The following is a 23,595-nucleotide window of genomic DNA, read 5'->3' as shown; positions in this document are numbered from 1 at the left end:
AGTTTCTGTTCCAGATGATCGGGCTGAACAACGAACCTGTCTTATTTGTGGGGACCGTGCTACAGGCTTGCACTATGGGATCATCTCCTGTGAGGGCTGCAAAGGCTTTTTCAAGAGGAGCATTTGCAACAAACGGGTGTACCGGTGCAGTCGTGACAAGAACTGTGTCATGTCTCGGAAGCAGAGGAACAGATGCCAGTACTGTCGCCTACTCAAATGCCTCCAGATGGGGATGAACCGGAAAGGTGAGTAGTGCGCCAAGATCTCAGGGGTTAGCCACCAGTACCTGGCTCAGAGGGACCTGCTATGAAGAAAAGTGAGAGACACGTGGAAGGACATTTAGATAAATGTAGGTGTTCATTTTATTTATTTATTTTGGTCAGTCATAAGGCTTGAACTCAAAACCTGGGCATTGTCCTAGAAGGCTAGCATTCTACCATAGCTCCATTTCCAGCTTTTTGTGGTTCACTGGAGTTAAGAGTCTCAGACTTTCCTGCCCAGACTGGCTTCAAACTGAGATGCATAGATCTCAGCCTCTGAGTATCTAGGATTATGGGCTTGAGCCACCAACACCAAGCTGGTAGTGTACAGTTTTTTTTTATTGTCATACACTAGTTACACAGAGAAGGATTTCATTATGTTATTTCCACTCATACATACAGTATCACCATTCAGTTAACCCTTCCATCATTCTCCTCTTCCTCCCTATCCTTCCTTCTAAAATGGTTTCAGCAAGTTTTATTATTCTGTTGCTATATGTGCATACTATCTGCTTCGGCCATTAATTTATAATTTAATTATAGTAGCACTTATTGGAATTCCCTATATACTGTGTGCTAAATATAAATTTAGTAAGGCATTTAAAGTGTTATGTGCTCATCTTTCTAACATTTTTCCCCTTCTAACTGAATAGTCTCAAGAATGCTTCATACCATGCTTTATATACTCAGGTTTTTCTACCTGGAAATCCTTTTTCTTCCCTGTAAGCTTATAGGATGTCCCCTGGCTCATACTTCAGGTCTGCCCTTGGCAATGCGACTCTGCCCATGGCTGATGATACCTGAGGGGCAGGCAGAGCACCTCCCACCTTAGTTGCATGAGGGTATAAAGACCCCCCTGAGAGAGAGTTCAGGTGCCATTTTCCTTTCCTCTGTGGGAGCTTGGCCTTGCCAGCCCTGCTGGCAATAAACTCTTTTGCTCTACCTGACTTCGCCCATGGCCTGTGCTTCTTCTGGGATAATTATCCTTTCATTCCCCACTGTCTCTTTCCTCTTACAGAACTTTTTCTCAGCCACCAATACCAACTGGTACTATCTTGAAAAGAGAGTCAATATGGTCTTCCTCATCTTACCCTGATTTGATTTTGTCACCCTCCTTTCTTGCCCTCACTGTCAGTATTTTATCAAAGCATAGTTGTGAGATGCTTTCTTGACTCCTCACTCTGATGAATCACCCTGCTTATTCTGTTGGAGTTTGAGATTCTAAGGCTTGCAGCCAGATCCTCACCTGTTTTAGGGAAGAAGAACCTTAACCTTTAAACTTGTTTAGCCATTGCCTGGAGAAAATGACCCATGAAATGTGAGGAATGTGGATCCTCCGCTTGTGGAACAGGTAGGCTTAGTTTCCTTGTGAAGGCAGCCTCCTACAGAGAAACCCTGCCACCTTCTGGTGGCTGCTGATAAAGCCAGACTAAAATTCCAATTGCCATGGAAATACTTGTGCCGTAAGAAAGAAGCATTTTGTATGAAACTCTAGTGGCTGATGTGTAATTTTTTTGCATAATTACATGCATTCACCAAAACTCATAGACCTACATACCATAAAATTGAATTTTACTGAATGTAATTTTTATCTTTTGTTTTATTTTTATAGTTAACCAAGATATGATGGACTAGGTGCAGGGATGGAGGGCTAGAGTATACATTGTGACATTGAATTGATCTAAAGGATAAGAGAACCACAACTGAGGGAAATAGGAAATGAGCTCACCTTGGACAACAGTACTAAAGCTAATCACAAAAAGAATTGTATGTAAGGGGCTGAGAATATGGCTTAGTGGGTAGAGTGCTTGCCTTGTATACATGAAGCCCTGGGTTCAATTCCTCAGCACCACATAAACAGAAAAGGCCAGAAGTGGTGCTGTGGCTCGAGAGGTAGAGTGCTAGCCTTGAGCAAAAAGAAGCCAGGGACAGTGCTCAGGCCCTGAGTCCCCAGGACTGGCAAAAAAAAAAAAAAAGTCAAGAATTGTATGTAAATAAAGTCTAGTTTGTAAAATTCATTTCTGTCATAGTTAAATGTTAGGAATTCTGTCCCTACTTTAATTGAATGCTGTGTTTGAACTATCAAGTAAATTTATTGTAGATAATGATATTCAAGTTTTGCACATCAGAGGAAGTTATAAGTCAGGAAGAAAGAAAGCTAGAATGGAACTTCAGTAGATTGGAATCAATGATATCAGTATTCGACCACCTGGGTGCCAGTGGTCCACACATGTAATCTTACCTACTCAGGAGGCTGAAGTCTGAGCATTACAATTCAAAGTGTTTTCAAAGGAAAGTTTGTGAGATTCAAAAGCCAGAGTGGAGGCATGGCTCAAAGATAGAACTTCAGCCTTTGAGTGAAAAAGCTAAGGGACAGACAGCTCCCAGACCCTCTAGTACAAGTGCGTGTGCGTGCACACACACACATACACACACACACACACACACACACACACACACACGACCTGGGTTTAGGCAGGTAAGAAAATAGGTGTTTGGGTAAGAGTGAAGAGCTAGTTACATGTTTAGTATGTATGCATGTATTTCCAAGCTCTAGACACTGTGAGAGACTAGAAGTGGTTGCACAGCATCCACGTTCTGTCAATAAAAGGAGTGAGGACTCTAAGGAGAACTGATTGATTCCAAGGCTAAAGCAGGGGAAATATAAAACGTACACAGTAGGCCTGGCGCCACGCCTGTCATCTTAGCTTATCAAAAGGCTGAAATCTGAGAATCACAATTCACAGCCACCTTGGGCAAGAAAGTCTGTGAGACTCACATCTCCAGTTAACCACCAGAAGTTTGAACTAGAACTGTGGCTTAAATACTAGAGCATTAGTTATGAAGGAAAGTGCTTAAGGACAGGGCCCAGGACCTGAGATCAAGCCCTAGTACTGGCATAACATTTTTTTTTTTTAAGGGGAAAAGATTTATTTTGGTTCACAGTTTCAGAAGTTTCAGCCAAGGTCAGCTGGGCCTGTTCTTTTGGGCCTGAGGCAGAATATTATGGCAGCAGAAACTTTTTGTTTTTTATTGTTTCTTTTTTTTTTCAGTGCTTTCTAGAAAAATTATAAATATGACGTACAATTGGTTTACCATTTCATATGTGTACATTTCTTTTTTTCCCTCCCATCCCCACCCACAAGTTATATAGTTCTTTTTCAGTATAGTGACTACTTTGATCCACTTGGAGTTGATATTAGTGCATGACGACAAACAGATTCAGTTTTCTTCATATGGAAGTCCACTTTTCACAACACCAATTATTAAAAAGGCTTTCTTTTTTCCACCATATCTTTTGCTTACTAATCAAATATCAGATAACTATAAAAGTATGCTGTTTTATTTCTGGGCCTTCTAGACTGTTCCATTGATCTTCGGGTTTATTTTTTTTTTTACCAATACCAAGCTGTTTTTGTTATTACTGCTCTATAGTAGAGTTTGAAGTCTAGGATTCTGATACCGCCAGCATTGCTTCTTTTGCCTATAATTTCTTTGTCTATTCTAGGTCTTTTGTTGTTCCATATGAATTTTTGGATTTTCTCTATCTCGTTAAAGAACTATATTGGGGTTTTAAAGAGGATTGAATAAAATTTGTAGATCACCTTAGGCAGTATGGCTATTTTCACAATTTTAATTCTACTTATCCATGAATATGAGAGATCTTTCCATTTCTGGATGCCATTTTTGAAATTTTATAGTTTTTGCTATACAAAGGTCTTTTACTTCCTTGGTTAGGTTTATTCACAAAAATTTTACATTTTTTGAGGCTATTGAAAATGGAGTTGTGGGCTGGGGATATGGCCTAGTGGCAAGAGTGCTTGCCTCGCACAAAGCCCTAGGTTCAATTCCCCAGCACCACATATGTACAAAATGGCCAGGAGGGGCGCTGTGGTGCTAGCCTTGAGCAAAAAAGAAGCCAGGGAAAGTACTCAGGCCCTGAGTTCAAGCCCTAGGACTGGCAAAAAAATCAAAAAACAAAAAAAAGAAAATGGAGTTGTTTTGTGTTCTTGATATATAGAAAGGCTAATGATTTTTATGGGTTAATTTTGTATCCTGCTACTTTGCCAGTTATTCTCCTAGGAGCTTGAGGATGGAGTCTTTTGGGTCCTTTAAATATAAGACCATGTCATCTGCAACTAGGGCTTCTTTCCCTATGTGAATCCCTTTTATATCTTTCTCCTGCCTTATTGCTCTACCTAGGAATTCTAGAACTGTATTCAAGAGGAATGGAGAGAGTGGACATACTTGCCTTGTTCCTGATTTTATAGGAAATGGTTTTAGTTTTTCACCATTTAGTATGATGTTGGCTATTTCATAATATGTAGCCTTTATTGCTTTGAGATATACTTCTATTCCTAACTTCTCTAGAGCTTTTAACATGAATGGATGTTGGATTTTGTCAAAGGATTTTTCTGCATGAGATGATCATATGGTTATGGTTCTTGTTATTTGGTTCTATTAAAGTGATGTGTTGTGTTTATTGATTTACATAGGTTAAACCAGCTTTGCATTTCTGGGATAAAATCCACTAGATCATAATTGTGATTTTATTAATTAGTTGCTGAGATCTGTTGGTTAGTATATTATTGAAGAGTTTTGCATTTATATTCATCAGGAAGATTGGTTTTCTTTTTTCACTGGATCCCTGCCTGGTTTGGGGATGAATGTGATGCTGGCTTCATAAAATGAGTTTGGAATTGACTCTTCTTCTTTCTTCTTTCCTCCTCCTCCTCCTCCTCCTCCTCTTCCTCCTCCTCCTCCTCCTCCTCCTCCCCTCTCTCCCCTTCTTCTTCGTCCTGGGGCTTGGACTCAGGACCTGAGCACTGTCTCTGGCTTCTTTTTACTCAAGGCTAGCACTTTACCACTTGAGCCACAGCACCACTTCCAGCTTTTTCTATATATGTGGTGCTGAGGAATCAAACCCAGGGCTTGATGTGTGTGAGGCAAGCACTCTACCACTAGGCCATATTCCTAGCCCTGATTCTTTCATTTCTATTTCTGTTTTACAGAAAAGATTGAGAAGTACCAATGTTAGTTCAACTTTAAAAGTCTTATATAATTTAGCTATGAATCCATTGGGACCTGGGCTTTTCCTTGGGCAAAATACTTTTAACAGGGGCTGGGCCCTGAGAGAAAACAAAGAACCCAACCTGAAAGAGCTTCCATTAGCCAAAGTTCAAATAACTGGGACAACAAAATAATTTAGTTTATACTCAAGAAACAAAATAAAGATCCATGTACTCATACTGAAAAGAATAGCAGGTAGTAAGGAAAGGAAAAAAATTTTTCTCTACAAAAGAATTTCACTGACAATGTAGAAGGCCCGAGGGCATAGAAAATCACTTCTAGCCAGGCCCTGGTGGTTCACACCTAGTTACTCAAGGATGAGATCTAAAGATTGCAGTTCAAAGCTAGCCCAGGCAGGAAAGTCTTTGAGTCTCTTATCTTTAGTTAACCACTACAAAACTGCAAGTTGTGCTGTGGCTCAAAGTGGTAGAGTGCTAGCTTTGAATAAAAAGAGCTCAGGGATAGTGCCCAGGCCAAAAAAAAAAAAAATCACTTCTAGAACACCACAAGTACTTAACCCTCCATCATAAGTGTTTGTATACTCAGAGAATACTTAGTAATTACAAATGAACATACAAATGAACAAATGTTCATAGAGAACATAAGGTTCAGAGGATGAAGAAATTTGTAAGTAAATAAACTAGGCAAGATTTAAATTGATTTGTCTGATTCTGAAGTGTACAATCTTTTGAGGACACCAAGAATGATGTCTACTTGAAGGAAAATGAACTTTCTGTCAACCTTTTGGATATTACAGAAATTGAGAATCATGCTTAGAGCCCTGACCTTCTGAGGCAACCAGCACTGCTCCAAGGACTATGTAGATGACCTGTATTTGTTCTATTATTTGATGGCAGATATATTGTAGTTGTGCTTGCTTTCACATAAGGCTTTATCCTCAGTGCCTTCTCCTCGCCACTTTCCACAGTGGCCATCACAAAGAGTTTCCTAAAATGCCAATGTAACCCCACATATCTCCAGGCTCATCAGCTAAGGTTCACCTCCTTAGCCTGACATTCTAGGCTCTTTATGATCACACTCTGTTTTGCCTCTTCAACCTCATTGCTTGCTGTTCTTCCCCCACATAACTCACCCTGCCCCAGTGCTTTCTCTCTGTATTCAGCCACTTGGAAGTTCCCAACAAGAACAGTCCATTCTTACTGCCACTTGAAAGTTGTCTGTACATTGTTGACTCAGCCTGGAGTACACCTCTCCTGCCTTCCTGAATCCTGCTTATTTTGTGAGATTCTTTTTTAGAGGCCTCTACCTAGCTCCAAGGTCCTGCTTTTAAGTGCAGATCAGTTCTTGCTTATCTTCTAAGTGCTCTATTAAGACAAATAATATTGGCGGTAGTAGTTCTTGGTGAGGTTGCCTCTATTTTAGGGATACTAAGTAAATTCTTTCAAAGTGAAAGGAATTTACTTGACAGCTGAGGAAGTACCTTAGTGATAGAGCGCTGGTCAAGTTAGGTGTGACGCTCTAGGTTCAGTATCTAGTATTCCCAAGACAAAACAACAAATCGCATTCATAAAAATTAGACCTCAACCTAGACCAGAAGTAAAAAGTATTTGTTTTAAAATGAAAATATTAGGCAGGCACCAATGGCTCATGGCTGTAATTCTAGCTCCTTAGGAGACTGAGATCTGAGGATGGTGGCTCAACACCACCTGTGCAGAAAAGTTCATGAGACTTAGAGATACACTACCCAGAAAAGGCCAGAAGTGGCTCTGTGGCTCAAGAGGTGGAGCACTAGCCTTGAGCATAAAGAGACTGAGGGACAGCACCCAGTCCCTGAGTTCAAGCCCAGGATGGGCAATAAATAAAATAAAAATGAAAATATTCTTTATTCCTCCCCTGGAATTAACCAAAACCTTCAGATACATTATCTCGGTGGGGCATTTGTAACTGTGGGACTAGTCAACAGTGAGTCATCTTTTTTGAGCAGGCAGGGAAAATATCTACTGCCTATGAAAGTAGCTTGCAATAATAGAAAGAGTCCAGAAAGAACTTTGTGTTAATCATGGCTTCACCATTTACTACCCTACATTTTTAGCCAACTAAGATCTCTTTTTTGTGCATAAACGTCTTGGAGTTTGTGCTGAGTGTCTTATTTTCTTTCCAGCTATCAGAGAAGATGGCATGCCTGGAGGCCGGAATAAGAGCATTGGGCCAGTCCAGGTGAGTTCCGAGCCCCCACTCCCTTGGTCCATCCTGAATAGTAAGGGCTTTGTTTGGATGCTTCAGTAATAGCTAGTGTACTATTATCCTTTCTTCTCTTGCTAGGGGAAGGGAGGGAGTGGATAGGTGGGGCAGCATCTTTGCTTTCATTCCTGCAAAACTACTTTTAGAGCTTGGATGTAACAGTTCCTTAAAATCTTAAATATATAAGTTAATGATGAAAGCTCTTCTTGTGATCCTGAGCCCAAAGATCTCACAGTGAATTCAATTACGATTCTGTCCCATCCAGAGGATTTTTTGTTAACCATTTCTTGGCCTGGTTACATAGCAAGATTACTTTGCTGCCCATTTCATCCAAAGTTGTATCATTACCTTATTTATAGAGTAGGAATAGTAACACCTCACTCAATTTCACAAGTGCAGCAAGTTCCTACTCTCCAAGCTTTATACTGTGAACTCAGTCTGGTGAGGGAGTCACATTTGTAAACAGCCATCACTGTCCTGTGAGACCTAACAGTGGATGCTCAGTGAGTGCAGAACAAAGAAGCACCCTGAATGTGAGGGCTAGAGGTAGGGCTTCTGTTTGGTGACTGGAGATACTCTGGTGAACGGAGATTTGAAGAAGGAAGAATTAGCTGGGGTGGGAAGCTAAGCATCTTTTATTCACCCTACAAATAATAGACTGTGAAAAGACCTTTGGGCATTAAAACCACAAAGTCATTGCCAAGGTCAGTGTTACAAAGCTTTTCCTCTTAAGAATTTTATAGTTTCAGGTCTTACATTTTAGTCTTCAATCCATTTTAGTTGATCTTTGTAAGAAAGGTCAGTTTATTTTTTCTTGCATGTGAGTGTAGTTTTTCTAGCCTAGTATTTTCCCATTTTATAGTCTCAGCACCTTTGTTTTTTTTTTTTTTTTTTTTTTTTTTTTTTTTTTTTTTTTCGGCCAGTCCTGGGCCTTGGACTCTGGGCCTGAGCACTGTCCCTGGCTTACTTCCCGCTCAAGGCTAGCACTCCGCCACTTGAGCCACAGCGCCGCTTCTGGCCGTTTTCTGTATATGTGGTGCTGGGGAATCGAACCTAGGGCCTCGTGTATCCGAGGCAGGCACTCTTGCCACTAGGCTATATCCCCAGCCCTCAGCACCTTTGTTAAAGGGGTGTGTGTGTGTGTGTATTTGTGATTATATTTCTGGGTTCTTCCACTAGTCCATGTATCTTATTGCTAGTAAGAGAGTGAGTAATTTTGCAAGTATATATGAAAACAGAATAGAGAATTTCAATGAAAGCTGTTAATCAAAAGGGGGTGGAAGTGCTAAGAAAGAGAAATAGACTCATTTGGGGAGTAGGTAAGAGTAGGGGAGGTTGTTAAGCTAAAAAGGAGGGTGAAGGGGGTTGAATACCTTGGAAATAGACTATTTGCAACTAGGAGAATAAAGCATTGTAACTTGTTGAAATTGTTTTGGGAAGGGAGAAAGGGAGCAATAACAGTGATAGAGGGGGTGGGTTTAATTGGAATTTCTTGTAAACATATATGGAAAGGTGACAACAACAAAAAAAAGCCATAGCTACTCCTCAGGAGGCTGAAATGGGAGTATTATGGTTCAAAGCCAGCCTGGGTAGAAAAATCCCCATGAGACTTTTTTTAGTTGTTATTATGAAGTGATGTACAGAGGGGTTACAGTCACATAAGTCAGGTAACCCATAAGACTCTTAAATTCAGGTAACCACTAACCAAAAAAAAAAAAAAGAAAGAGCTGTGGCTCAAAGTGGTAGAGCACTAGCCTTGAGCAAAAGAGCTCAGGGACAGTGCCTAGGCCCTGAGTTCAAGCCCCACAACTAGAAGGAAAAAAAAAGGTGGAGGGAGGGGTCATTAAGATTTTGATAGGAATTGCACTGAATCTGTAGGTTGCTTAATATGTACATTTGAACAATATTAGTTTTTCCGATCTCTAAACATATTTACGGCTTATTTAATTTTTTTCAGCAGTGCTTTATAGTTTTCGGTGTGCAACTCTTTCATCCTCTTAATTATGCTCATTACTAAATATTCCTGTTCTTGTTGATGCTTTTCTAAATGGAATTACTTTTTTAATTCCCTTTTTGGGTTGTTTATTGGTAATATATGTAAAGATAATTTTTTTCTGTTGATTTTGTTTTGTTTTGTTTTTTTCTGTTGATTTTGGTTTTGCAGCTTTGCTGAACTTGTTAGTGCTAATAGATATTTTTGTAGAATTTTTAGGATTTCCTATATGTAATATCAGGCCATTAATGGGAAAAATGAGTTTCCCCCCCCAACTTCAGTCACTCCCTCCCACCGCCGCACCCCCCACCCCATTCCCCACGACTGAATAGAAGCTATAAGTGACCACCCTCCTGTTCTAGATTCTAGAGAGAAAGCTTTCAGTTCTTGACACAAGAGCTGTGGGTTTTTCACATATGGTGTTTATCTCATTCATTAATTTGTTTTTCTGTGTAGTGGAATGTTATCTATTGGGAAGAATCTCTAAAGACTTAAGTGACAAAAAAAATCTTGCCCCAGGCCCTGTTGGCTTATTATAATCCTAGATACTCAAAAGGCTGGATCTGAGGATCCCAGTTCAAAGCCTGCCCAGGCAGGAAAGTCCATGAGACTCCAATTAACCACCAGAAAATGGGAAATGGAGCTGTGGCTTAAAGTGTTAAAACACTAGCCTTGAGCATAAGAGCTCAGGGAACGTGCCCAGGTACTGAGTTCAAGTCCCACGACTGACCCCCCCCCCCCAAAAAAAAAAAATCTTGCCAGTAGTATTTAATTCTTTCAAGTGCCCTTTGTGACCCACCTACTCTGCCTGGTGTCCTCTAGTTTACTGTATCCCCAGACTGTGTTCTGTAGAATTACAGACCCTGAGCCTCAGAGAGAGACATATTTCACCTGTCACTGTATTTGACTTTTTGATACTGGTTATATACCCTTTTAGTCTTTAACTCTTTATAGATATTGAGCAAAGAAGGCTGAGATCTATAGCTTTTTAATTGTGCTTAACTGTTTTTAATAATAAAAGCATGAAAATATAGACTTCCCATTTGTTCAGCATATATTCTGTGCCTTTCTTTCATAACTTATCTTGGATTAATTTCCCAATATATCTGACTCAGACTGGTGTGCTCTTTTTTACTCAAGCATACTACAAGAAAACCAAACAGATGATGTTGTCTCTATCTTACAGATGAGGGAGCCAAGGCTCAGAAAGTTTGAGAGATAGGAAATGGCAAGTGAAATTTGAACCCAGGATTAAGTACTCCCAACAGGTTCTGTCCTTTATGTAATGCATTGGTTATTTCCAGTGTCCCTGGAGACCCACAGGAAAAGACAGGTGTAGCTTCCAACTGGAATAATTGCCTCTTCACCCAGCCCAAATCTTTTAATATCCTTTGTATTTTGGTGTTCACACTCCTGTCTCAAGGAATGCAAACAAGGATTTCAGAATTTTAAGAAGCTTTTTTTTTTGTACGCATGACAGCATTTTAAAACAATCCTTCTAATTTTACATGTAAACCAAGTGATTTCAGATCAACCACTCAATTTATAGACCACAAATAGAATGTTTCTTGTTTCCCCTCCCAAGTCCTGTATGCTAGCTGTCATCCAATTCTGAATGTCCCTTTGTTATGACTGAGGGAGTCCTTCTGAGGCCATTGCAGCCAAGGAGTATGTATGCTTTGAGTCATACGTTTCCATGAGAACAACACATGGAAACTCATCCCCCCAACTCCCCATTATGTTAGCTTTCAGTCCCTGTATGCTATGTATATACAGTTAGGTCCCAACCCTACATTAGACATTTTATAAAAGTTTATTCACTATCTGTATTATGAAGTACTGAACTGAGTACTCCCTCAAACTTTTGCCCAGATATGGGCATGCAGTGTGACCTTGTACAAGTCAGTTCACTTAGGTGGGTTACAGTTTCTTAAACCTTTATTTTAATTGACTTCAAAATGTCTTTCTTACTTAAAAAATATGCAAATGTACTTTCTCTTGTCTAGGTTTCATCATGACCTTACATCTTATGATATGCTATCAAAAGCTCTGTGTAATAGTGACCCAAAAAAAACCCCAAAACATGGTGATGCATGTCAATAGTCCCAGCTACTCAGAAAGCTAACATGGGAGGATTACTTGAACCTAGGAGTTCAAGACCAGCATGGCAACATAGCAAAACCCTATGTCAGAAAAGAAATAAGTAAATAGAAAATAGATATTATCAGCTCTGTATTGCTGCTGTGTGCTGAGCTCTTTCCTGAGTATTTGACATATATTAACTAACTTAGTCCCCAGGAATCCTTTGACATGCCTTTAATATTCTGTCTGCTGTACAAATGAAGGAATTTAGGTTCAAGTAGTTAAATGACTTGTCCAGGATTATACAATTGACTGTTTTCTACTTTGTTTTGTTTTGGTGGTAATGGGATCTGAACTGAGGGCCTAGACGACTGAAAGTAGAAAAACTGGATTTGGGAAAAGGTAGTTAATCTCTAGAGTTTATATCCTCAGCACTGTGCTGTTTTTCCTCTTCTAGGATACAGAGAATCATGGATAGATAGAACAAGGACTTAAAATTCTGTCTTAGGTAGTGATAGGAAGCTTTACAAAAGAGTCATTGGGTCTTAAACACTAAGAAGGGGATTGTCAGTGAGGGATGGTTCTTAGGGGTTAGGAAAGCATGGATCTGAGGACAAAGAAGTGTGAGGAACATGTGGCCTTTGTGGCAGGAAAGTGGGGTCCGTGGGCAAGGGGAAGGCCCTGGTGAACCATGGTACAGGGAGGTAAGAAGCCAGGCTATAAGAGTAGTGAAAGACCTGGAGTAGGGAATAGAGGAGAGGAAACCTGGGTTTCTATGTAGCAAGTCCTGGGAATTTTATAAGATTTAAGTAAGTTATTAATCCTAAAGAAGGAACAGAGGGTGCTTTGAGCATCCAGTCTAACATCCATCTATCTATTCCTTGTCAAAGATATCTGAAGAAGAGATTGAAAGAATCATGTCTGGGCAGGAGTTTGAGGAAGAAGCCAATCATTGGAGCAACCATGGTGACAGTGACCACAGTTCCCCTGGGAATAGGGCTTCAGAGAGCAACCAGCCCTCACCAGGTTCCACACTATCATCCAGGTGAGCGTTCAGGACACTCACAGTGATCAGGAACCATCCAAACAGTAGTGCCCGCTACCTCTGGTGGAGAAACACTGCCAGGCTTTCTCAGCTACCATGCCCTTGTCTGGAACAGGGGTCAGGGGAGGTAGAAAGCCAGACTTGCCAGCATTATTTTCTAAAGACTTCGAAAATGGCAGTGGTCTCTTCTATAAACCAATAAAGAGCAATAGCGTCTATGCAGACACTTAATATAGCACTTTTTCTTTATTTATAATGCTGGACATCAGGTCCCTCGATTTATCACTGAAATAAAACACATCACACTGACAATACTGAATTAAGTTACAATTTTTCTGACTCACAAGAATCATTGTCTTTATAAATTTTAATGGACAGTGAAGTTTTTGTTTTGTTTTATCTTAAGCCAGCCAAGTCTGCTATCAGGAAATACAAATTTGGAGACTCTTGGTCTAACCATGTTATTTTCAGTTAGTTGTCAGATGTGAAATAGATAATGCCTTCAGCTACCAAAGAAGGCTTTCTTTTCCCAGAAACTTTTCATAATTACAGGACTGGGGTGGACAAACTTTTTTTCTGTAATAAGGTCCATATAGTATTTTGTTCTTTACAATCTCAGTGGTGTGAGTCTCAGATCCTTAACTCTGCCTTTGAACTGCAAAACAGTGTTCCAGTAAAACTTCATCCAATCAGACTGTAGGCTGGATTTGACTTACAGGCATCATTTGCCAAACTCCTAACTCAGTTACAGGAGACAGTGCTGGGTCAAAGCTAGAGTGTTTTTGCTTGTGGTTTTTTTGTTTTTGTTTTTTGGTGCGGATCCTGGGGATTGAACTCAAAGCCTGGAACTTTTCTGCTCAAGGTTAGTGCTCTACCACTTTGAGCCACAGCTCCACTTTTCAGGGTTTTTTTTGTTTGTTTGATTGTTTATTTTTTTTTATGTTTAATTGGAGATAAGCTTCTCGTGGACTTTCCTGCCCAGCTGGTCTCCAACCAGTCCTCAGATCTCAGTCTCCTGAGTAGCTAGGATTATAGGCGTAAGCTACCAACACCTGGCCTGGAAAGTTTATTTAATTAATTAATGGACAGCATGGTTAGATTTCTTCAAGAAAGGAGAGGCAGAGAAGAATCTGCTTGCTTCATAATTTTAGGTTTTAATATTATTTTTAAATATTTGTACAAAGGAGTTGTCATTTAACAAGCAGTTTCTGAATACAATGCATCTTGATTAGTATCACCCTCTTCAACATTCTCTCCCTCTCCCCTCTTCGATTTTAGGTTTTTATCCTATTCAGCTATTCCTTAGTTGGTTTCTTCTTTTGAAGAGATAAAGACTTAGGAACATGTACCACATTCCTTACTAGGTGCTGGGTTTTGTGCCAGGTTAACCCATTACCTGTCTTATCATTTTCCTAGCAGAAAAATAATACAAATACCACTTTTGTCATCATTAGTGATAACAAAAGACACCACTGAAAGTATAAATTAAAATCTCAGATCAGCATTTGTAAAAGTTCATCCAACCAATATTTAGTTGATATTTGTCCCGGCAGACCCTGAATTAGCCAGTGATTATTTTCTCCTAGGTGAGAATCAAATCTATCCAATGGTTTGATGAGACACCGACCTTATAGCCAAACAATGCTTAAGCTACCTTCTAGCATATTTCTTTTGAGTAAGCACTAGACTGGACATGGCTTTGACTAATATGAGATTTTTCTCTCCAGTAGGTCTGTGGAACTAAATGGATTCATGACATTCAGGGATCAGTATATGGGGATGTCTGTGCCTCCCCATTATCAATATATACCACACCTTTTCAGCTATTCTGGCCACTCACCACTTCTGCCCCAACAAGCTCGCAGCTTGGACCCCCAGTCATACAGTTTGATTCACCAACTGATGTCAGCAGAGGACCTGGAGCCATTGGGCACGCCCATGTTGATTGAAGATGGGTGAGTGAGCTCTGCCCCACTTGACCCCTTACAAAATGTGCCTATCCTGCCCCACTTTCAAACCTTAGGCTTTGGAACGAGTAGAAGGGATAATGATAACGCACGCATCAGGGAACAAATCTGTGCTCATCTTTGGAAGTAGTAATCTCTCCTTATTTTCTTAAGCATCTTTTCTCCTAGAGTTGGGGTTACTTTTTGGTGCCTGTGGAATTGGGATGTAAGGGTGTACGTCTAGGTAAACCAGGCTTTGAGATGGGTACTTCTTTGTGAAAGATGAGCTTTAATTCTGATAATCCTACATCAAGTCTAGACTTCGTAACAAAGCATTCATAGCCCTACCTGGTGCGGCATGTGGCAGGTGCAGGCCTGAGTGGGTAGAAGAAACTCTCTGAGTCTGAACCCAAGTAGTTCAGCCTCAAGTCTACCCATTGCTGCACCATTCTTTCTTGGGCCTCAAGCTTAAGCTCTTGGAATATTACCAAGATTAAGACCTCCTTGAAGGATCCTGAAATCCTTAAGTCAGACTCCAGTTTCAGAATAGGAGTTTCAGATATCTATTCAAAAGGTCACATAAAGCCTTTATAGATCTAAATATGAAAGTCTGAGTAAGAAGTTGTATGAGGGACCGTGAGAAGAAAACTGTCGTTGCCTGCCTTGAGTTTGTCACTTCAGAAGCCCCCTTTAGGCCAGAGCTGAGAAAAGTTCTGTTTCTTCCATCCAGCTATAGCTTAAAGGAAGGACTGAGCAACTCTTCTCCTGAATTTACCACCAGGGGGTGCAGTGAGAACAGGAAAACTTGGTCTATTGAGCTGACTATTCAGTGCATCGGCCCCTAGCATTTTGGATGGGGAGGCAAGGCATGTGAGGGATTGAACTTGGGGTCTAATGCTTCCAGGCAAATGCTCTACCTCCTGAGCCACACCACCAAGTTCATTTTTGTGTTGGTCCCAGTATTGAGTAGGAATCAGCTCTACCCCATAGAAATTTTTACTGCTAAAAGTAGGGCAGAAGTGACTGGGAATATCTTTTAAGATGCGGAATGTCATATTCCTTGATAATTTTACAGATTTCTAAGCCTCTTTTCCCCTCAACAGCCTTTTATCACTAGATCTGGCCCTGAGCTTTTGCTGTTGACTGTAATCCTACCCTTTTATAAGAAAATTGAGTTTAATGAACATAGAAATCTTGGGTCAAGGGCAAAGGGCCCACTGCCAGGGACATTGTGCCCTCAAGAGTACCCTCACTTTGTGTTCTTGTCCCCTCTGACTAATGGAAGTGACTTTCTCCTGTCATACCCCCAGATACGCTGTGACACAGGCTGAGCTGTTTGCCCTGCTTTGCCGCCTGGCTGATGAGCTGCTCTTTAGGCAGATTGCCTGGATCAAGAAGCTGCCTTTCTTCTGCGAGCTCTCAATCAAGGATTACACGTGCCTCTTGAGCTCTACGTGGCAGGAGTTAATCCTGCTATCGTCCCTCACAGTTTACAGCAAGCAGATCTTTGGGGAGCTGGCTGATGTCACTGCCAAGTACTCGCCCTCTGATGAAGAACTACACAGGTGAGGACTTCTGGTTGGAGAGGAAATTGCAAGCAACCGAACCATTGTCATCCCTGCAAGGTGGGCTTGCCTGGTCCTCCAAACGATAGGCATTAAACTCTACAGGCTTGGATGTTAAGCCTCAGTCCACCACTAGCTACTTTGTGCATTGGCCAAGTCTCTGATTTTCAGGTTCTGAATCTATAAAATGGGGTGACAACAGTACCTCCCCAGCAAGGAACGGAAGAATAAATGTTGTCAGTTTAGCAGTGTACTAAGTTGTCTGGATTAGTGACATAGATAATGTGTTTAAATAACTGCCTACAAAATAAGAGGGTCTAAATTATAGTTCGCAACCCAAAAGACCTAGAAATCATTCTGTTACATATGTCAGGCACTAGGCTAGATATTTTATAGTATTATTTATTTCTCACAGCTTTCAGCATGATAGGTGTCATTGTGCTTATTTCAGGAAAGAGAAAAATTCAGAGAGCCTGTCCCTTGAGGGTTTTTAGATTTGGATCCAGAGCCTAGATTTGAGCTTACACTTGCCTGATTTCTTTTTTTTTTTTTTTTTTTTTTTTTTTTGCCAGTTTTGGGGCATGAACTCAGGGCCTGAGCATTGTCCCTGGCTTCTTTTTGCTCAAGGCTACCACTCTGCCAACTTGAGCCACAGCGCCACTTCTGGTCATTTTCTATATATGTGGTGCTGAGGAATCAAACCTAGGGCTTCATGTATACAAGGCAAGCACTCGTGCCACTAGGCCATATTCCCAGCCCACTTGCCTGATTTCTTTGCTTCCGCTTTTTCATGGCATCTGAAGTGTAGTGATACTAAGACTGAACAGGTGTTCTAGCTATTTTCTTCCAAAGCCTAGCTGACTAGCATCCTTTTTTAACCTCCCAGTCTACAATGGGCTGTCTTCCTCTGCTGTTTCCATGACCTGTCCAAGCACTGTGTTTGAAAATTTGGGGCACACAGGCACTGCATTTTCTGACTCCCAAATCAGGGTAAATGAGCTGACTACTTTTCTGATTTATTAACTTATTCGTATGAAGTATCTTTATACCTTAATTCACATTTAAATGCACTTTAATAAACTACCTTTTGTGCAACTTAAAATGACAAAAACCAGAGAATTTTAGGGCACCCAGTAGAAAAGAAGTGCTGGAGAGGGTAGAATGCCATATCTCCCTTCACAAGACTAGAGTGTATTCCCTCCCGCCACCCACTCATGGCATCAAAACAAGACCCAGACTTTGGGGCCTTTAAGACCCCTTTGCACAGCAGAGCAGGGGAATGTGGGTCCTGACATTCTTCCTTGGTTTTCTAATATTTTCTTCTTAGTGATGTTTCCTGGCTTTAGGGTGATCTATAAGGATAGTTTTGAACCCAGCTTGACAGTTCTGTAAACAAAGCTAATTTTGTAGATGATCTAACTCCTTGTCTAGAACCTCTAATTCATTGTTTCCATCAAATTTCTGTTTCCAGCTCTTTAACTGGGCTGAGAAAATGTTTAGATAGCTGCCCTGATGATGTTGAAGTTTACAGAACTAGCTGAAGGAGCCCCTCCTCACTAACCTAGACTAGTATTTACTAGTTCAGTCTGGGATTACCATCAGAGTCAGCCTTTGAGCTCTGCTCCTTGTAGCCTGCTAGGTATTCTTGGGCCCCCTTGTACAGATAGTCAGAGAGTGCTGGCAGTGCAGTGCTATTTCGAGAACCCTATCCACCTCAGCCCCAAAACCAGGGGCCAGTAACAGCTGAATTAGGAGGATCTAAAACTGCTCCTAGAGTAATAGCCACTAGCAGGGGCTGGGGATATGGCCTTAGTGGCAAGAGTGCTTGCCTCGTAACAGCCACTAGCCTCATGTGGCTTTGTACATTAAAATTAAAGTCCGGTTCTTCATTTGGACTAGCCACATTTCGAGTATTCAGTAGCCAGGTAGCTAGTGACTACAAGCATCATCGTCACAGGAAGTTCTCTGTCAGGGCTGACTAGAATACATGCTGCTTCTGAGGAACATGTTTTGAGAATAAGAAATGGGTTTGTTTTTTGGCTTCACACTCCTCTTTGGAGCCTATCTGTGGAAAAACCACATGATTACTCTGCCTTAGAGCTAACATCCTCAATCCTTTTCCATTTTATTTAGAGACAGTGTCTTATCGAGTCATCCAGGTTAACCTCTACCTTGAAATCCTCCTGCCTCAGCTTCCCAAGTAGCTGCTGTTACAGACATGCACCACCATGCCCAGATAAATGTGGTTTCTGACTTCCAGAGTTCTGTTGTTTAGTTTAGAACAAATAGGCAAATAGAAGCCTTCTAACTCTCTTATGTACAGCCCAGGGTCATATTGGTAGAAGTTGTTTGAAAGACTGAACAGCACAGACTAGGGAGCAAGGGCTCTCCTCAGAGAATTTGAGGAAGCCTTTACCACAGGAACAGGTATTTGAGCTGCACTTTAAAGTGAGAATTTTCTCTTCTTTTTCTGTTTTTGTTTGGTTTATTTGTTTTTGGTAGTAGTGAGGTCTGAATTCAGCACCTTGTGTTTTTGGTTGTTTTTTTTTCCCAGTCCTGGGACTTGAACTCAGGGCCTGGGCACTGTCCCTGGCTTTTTTTTTTTTTTTTGCTCAAGGCTAGCACTCTAACGCTTGAACCACAGTGCCACTTTCGGCTTTTTCTGTTTATGTGGTGGTGAGGAATTGAACCCAAGTCTTCGTGCATACTAGGCAAGCAAGCACTCTACCACTAAGGCCTGAGCCACAGCATCATTTCTGGCTTATTCTGTTTATGTGGTACTGAAGAATCGAACCCAGGGCTTCATGCATGCATGGTAAACACTGCACTCCTAACCATATTCCCAGCCTTGCTTTTTTTTCCCCTTCAGGTCCTGGGTCTTGAACTCAGGGCCTGGGCATCCTGAGTTTCTTTTACTCAAGGTTAGTGCTTTACCGCTTGAGCCACAGTGCCACTTCTGGCCTTTTCTGAGTAGTTCATTGGAGATAAGAATCTCACAGACTCAATCCTCAGATCTCAGCCTTCTGAGTAGCGAGGACTACAAGTGTGGACCACCAGCACGTGGCTCCTTGTGCTTTTTTGAGAAACACTCTGCCCTCTTGTTCGTGCCTCTAGCCTTTGTACTTGTGATTTTTGAGATAAATATTTTCCTTTCCAGGCCCTAACCTGGACCACAGCCTTTTTTTTTTTTTTTATTGGCCAGTCCTGGGGCTTGAACTCAGGGCCTGAGCACCGTCCCTGTCTTCTTTTTGCTCAAGGCTCGCACTCTACCACTTGAGCCACAGCGCCACTTCTGGCCGTTTTCTATGTGTGTGGTGCTGAGGAATTGAACCCAGGGCTTCATGTATATGAGGCAAGCACTATTGCCATTAGGCCCCCACAGTCTTCTTATGTTAAGCTTCAGCCATAGCTGGGATGCTAGTACATGTCACCACACTCTGCTTCCTCTGTTGAGATAGGCTTGTGAACTCAAGCTCTCACTATCTACAATGATAGGTGTGTACCCCTGTGTCCATCTATTGATAGAGGAGAGGTCTTGCGAACTAAAAAGAAGAGAAAGTATAGGATAAGGGCAGAAAAATTAAGGAAGACGTGATTAGAAATGAAAGTACAGAGGAGACAGAATTTGCATTTGATTTCGTAAATGTTTGTGTTATGGGAAGTTGTTTTGTTGTTGTGTTGCTAGTACTGGGGTTCCAACTCATATCCTCACGCTTGCTTGGCTTGCTCTCTATCACTTGAGCCATGCCTCCAGCCCAGCATTTTGCTTGTGATTTTTGGAGATGGGCTCTCAAGGATTTTTCTGCCCTTTCTGGCTTCAAACTGAGAACCTTAATATCTCAGCCTCCTAAGTAGCTAGGCTTACAGGTGTGGTCTACCAGCATGGATGTAAGGAATCCATGGTTGAGTTGCGTTTGAGGAAGACGAGTTCTGTGATTATAAAGCTCAGGACATAGTCTGTTATGGACAAGACTAAAGCATAAGTAACGAAGTTGGAGGTGGTTCTGTAGTCAAGTAAAGTAAAACAAGGCCTCAGCCTCAGTGATATAGGAGAGAAGACATAGGGCATAAAGTTGGAGATGAAGTCGGTAGGACTTCCATGAGTGGGAAAAGTTGGGGTTGGCTGCTGGGTGGGCCCCCAAAGATAAAGCCAGGATAAAGTCACTGGGAAGAGCAGAGTTTGGGCATCTGTGAGTCCAAGGGGCACATGCAACCAGGAAGCCATAGGCTATGGAGTCAGGCTAATCACTGTCAAGCATCCCTCTCTGCTGAAGCCCTGGTGGGAGTCTAATTGACCATAGCTCTTTCCTCCCTTGCCTGTGCCTGCGCTCCTCCCACTCCCCCACACAGCCTTTACTTCTTCACAACTCTTGAGTGTGAGTGCCTGTCGACAAGAAAAGGCTTTTCCCAGATGATGCATGGCCATTTCCTTTTCTCTTCTCAAATAGTGAGTCGAATTTATGGGGCCCATATTCCTTAATCAGACTATTATCAGACAGCAAGCTGGACGAATTTGATTTAAAGCAGATTGTAGCACCAGCCAGTGACTGCTCCTGCCCTAATCAACACTCCTTCACTCCCCAGAGAAGATACCTTGAGCCAGATGGAGTTTAATGGGCACTTCTGTCTCCGGAGCACTGGTTTGACCAAACTTTTGAAAGTTGTCTCCAGCTTCTAGCCTGTCCCCTGAAAGGCTCAGGAAACCATTTTCCTTCCTTCCTTCCTTCCTTCCTTCCTTCCTTCCTTCCTTCCTTCCTTCCTTCCTTCCTTCCTTCCTTCCCTCCTTCCTTCCTTCCTTCCTTCCTTCCCTCCTTCCCTCCTTTCCTCCTTCTTTCCTTCCTTCCTTCCTTTTTTGTCTCAATAACACGCTAATAATATGTAATACCCACCAATTATTGAGGATTTACTGCACTAAATTTTATCTTGTTTTTTAAATATATGACTTTGTTTTGTTCTGTTTTGTTGAGAAAGGGTCCCTCTGTATAGCTCAGACTAGATTCAAATTTGCAATCAAATTTGCCTTGGCCTCCCAAGTACTGGGGTTATAGTTATGTACCCCCACACTCAGCTTTTTTTTTTTTTTTGGTCGGTTGTGGGGCTTGAACTCAGGGCCTAGGCACTGTTTCTGAGCCTCTATGTGCTTCTGGCTAGTGCTGTACCACTTGGGCCACAGCACCACTTCTGTTTTTTTGAGTGGTTAATTGGAGATAAGAGTCCCATAGGACTTTCCTGCCCAGGCTGGCTTCGAACCACAATCCTCAGATCTCAGCCTTCTGAGTAGTTAGGATTATAGGCCTGAGCCACCCGCGCCTGGCTCATATATACTTCTTGAGTCCTTACTGCAGTTATGTGATATTGGTGCTAATATAAGCCCTGTTGTAGAGATGGGAAACTTAAGGTCAGAGAGATGAAAACTCAGAGCTGCAAAGCTAGAAAGAGGTGGAGTTACCAGGTCTGTTGTGTTCCAAAGCCTGGGCTCTTCACTGTTTATCTTATACTAATTTTTTTTTCTTTCTTTCTTTTTTGGTTGTCAGTCGTGGGGCTTGAACTGGGCACTGTCCCTGAGTTTTTTTATGCTCCAGGCTAGCACTCTACCAATTTGAGCTACTGTGCTACTTCTGTTTTTTAGGTAGGTAGTTGTAGATACAAGTCTCACAGATTTTGCTGTCTGGGTACTTCAAACCATGATTCTCAGATCTCAGCCTCCTGAATAGCCAGGATTACAGGCATGAGCCACCAGCACTCAGCCTATCCTATCCCAGAGCCTTCTCAAAAAGTGTTGACTGTCTAGAATTTATCCTGGAGCCACATTCTGACTTGCCCTCTTGAAGTCTGTGGGTGGATGCTAATATAGCATTTTCTTAAAGCTTGAAGCTGATGACTACATTTAGATGAATGGGAAAGGGACAACTGGGCCTCTCTGGCCCCTTAATGGGATATAACTTACAGAGTGTCAGCTTCAATTGCTGACTGAATGGTCCAGTGGTTTAGGGGATCCTGGCAGGAATGTTTTCCTTGTCCTAGCAGGCTTGTGTGATAGGAACCTAGAAGAAGAATGGGTGTGTTTGTCCAACTTTATAGCTTTGAATGCTGATAATTTGTAGACAGAATACAGGGGTGTCAGAACAGTGGAGTGGGCAGATGTGGAGGAGGAACGGCTGCAGGGAGAAGGCAGGCCCACGGAACAGAGAACAACTTTGTTTATCAAGGATGGGATGTGGGTGTGGAGGGAAGCTTTGTAGCCAAGCTGTGGAGACCAAGTGGGGGCTTCTGGGCTTCTGCCAAGCCCTACTTCTCCCCCTGCCACCCCCCCGCTCCCAGTATCAGGGGTCCATGATGATTGCCTGTTTTAGGGAATTTGGAAAAGCGTGATGTGCTGTCCCCAAGACAACAGATCTGGGGCATGCGCACAGCCAAGTAGTTGAGAACCCCTTTGTGTTCTCAGGTCAGGACTTAGCCAGGAACAGGTTTGGCAGTGCTGGCTAGGGGTCTGGCTGATAGCCACACACCTGCCGATTCTGTAGTGTCAGAGGGAGTACTTGCAGCAAGGAGTTGCTGATTAAGGGACAGAGCATTATCTTTACCTGCTACACTACTCAGCCACCAGATGAATGTCAATACTGCTCTCATCTCACCTCCTCCTTGTCTCATCCCCACACCTCCAATATAATAAAGCCCTTTTCTCCTGTAGCCAGTAGGTACTAAATGTGGAGTGGGCTTCACTTCCAGCATTCCAGAAGCATCCAGCACCTGTCCAGGCCTAGGCCCTCGGCGGTTGCTGCAGGAACATGGAGCTCCTGAGGTTCCGTGGCAGCATGTGGAAGGAAACCTTTCCTGATTGGCACTGAGGGATGTACAGGACCAGACATGGGATGTACAGCAGTTTGGAAAGGGTGCTAGGCTCAAAATTAGAAAGCTTCCTCCTGCACTTACTATGTAACTTTGAGGTGATGTCATCTCTCTTTCTGCTGGATGACGGGGAGATTAGCTGTAAGAAAGTACGTGAAAGGACTTAATAATAGAAGCCAAGGAGATTAGGATTCATTTACAAATTTGGATTTATTGGGAGTAGTCAGTAGATGGTATTTGTGGGGAAACACTTGATACAATGGTAAATAAGGTTGTTGCAGTGGTATTCAATATAAATTTGTCTGTCGACCAGTTTGGAAAACTATCAATTGTAAACACCATTGGGCCAGACACAGAGAGAGCTCAAGTCAGCTGTCATAGCTCAAGTCAGCAAACAGAAGGGAACATGGCCCCCTTTAGGGCTCACCCCCTTAGATGCTGGACATACCAACACTTCAGGGAGTCAATGAGGTTCCAAGTTCTAATCCTGCCACCATGTAGCTGTGGGCTGGTGGAACAGACCCCTCTCTTTGAACTTCAGTTTCTCATCTGTACCTCACCTGGCTCATGGAGTTGAGAGAAT

The 23,595-nt window shown here is 42.0% G+C and overlaps 1 protein-coding gene across 5 annotated transcripts in view; it reads left to right on the top strand.

Moving 5' to 3' along the window:
- The window catches only part of Nr6a1 (nuclear receptor subfamily 6 group A member 1), a 165,418-nt gene that overhangs the window by 137,130 nt on the left and 4,693 nt on the right, over positions 1-23,595 (top strand). For 3 of the 5 annotated variants that reach the window (XM_048342460.1, XM_048342479.1, XM_048342489.1), the window contains 5 exons: positions 3-245; positions 7,453-7,508; positions 12,498-12,652; positions 14,380-14,607; positions 15,909-16,163. In XM_048342460.1, the coding sequence (XP_048198417.1) occupies positions 3-245; positions 7,453-7,508; positions 12,498-12,652; positions 14,380-14,607; positions 15,909-16,163 (937 nt within the window). The remainder of the gene's footprint in view (positions 1-2; positions 246-7,452; positions 7,509-12,497; positions 12,653-14,379; positions 14,608-15,908; positions 16,164-23,595) is intronic. The other 2 variants (XM_048342469.1, XM_048342499.1) reach the window with 2 other exon arrangements.

Source organism: Perognathus longimembris, chromosome 1, assembly GCF_023159225.1.
Source record: "Perognathus longimembris pacificus isolate PPM17 chromosome 1, ASM2315922v1, whole genome shotgun sequence".
In the NCBI taxonomy this organism is placed as follows: Eukaryota; Metazoa; Chordata; class Mammalia; order Rodentia; family Heteromyidae; genus Perognathus; species Perognathus longimembris.
The sequence above is the reverse complement of the archived record's forward strand: the minus strand, read 5'-3'. Positions and strand labels throughout refer to the sequence as shown.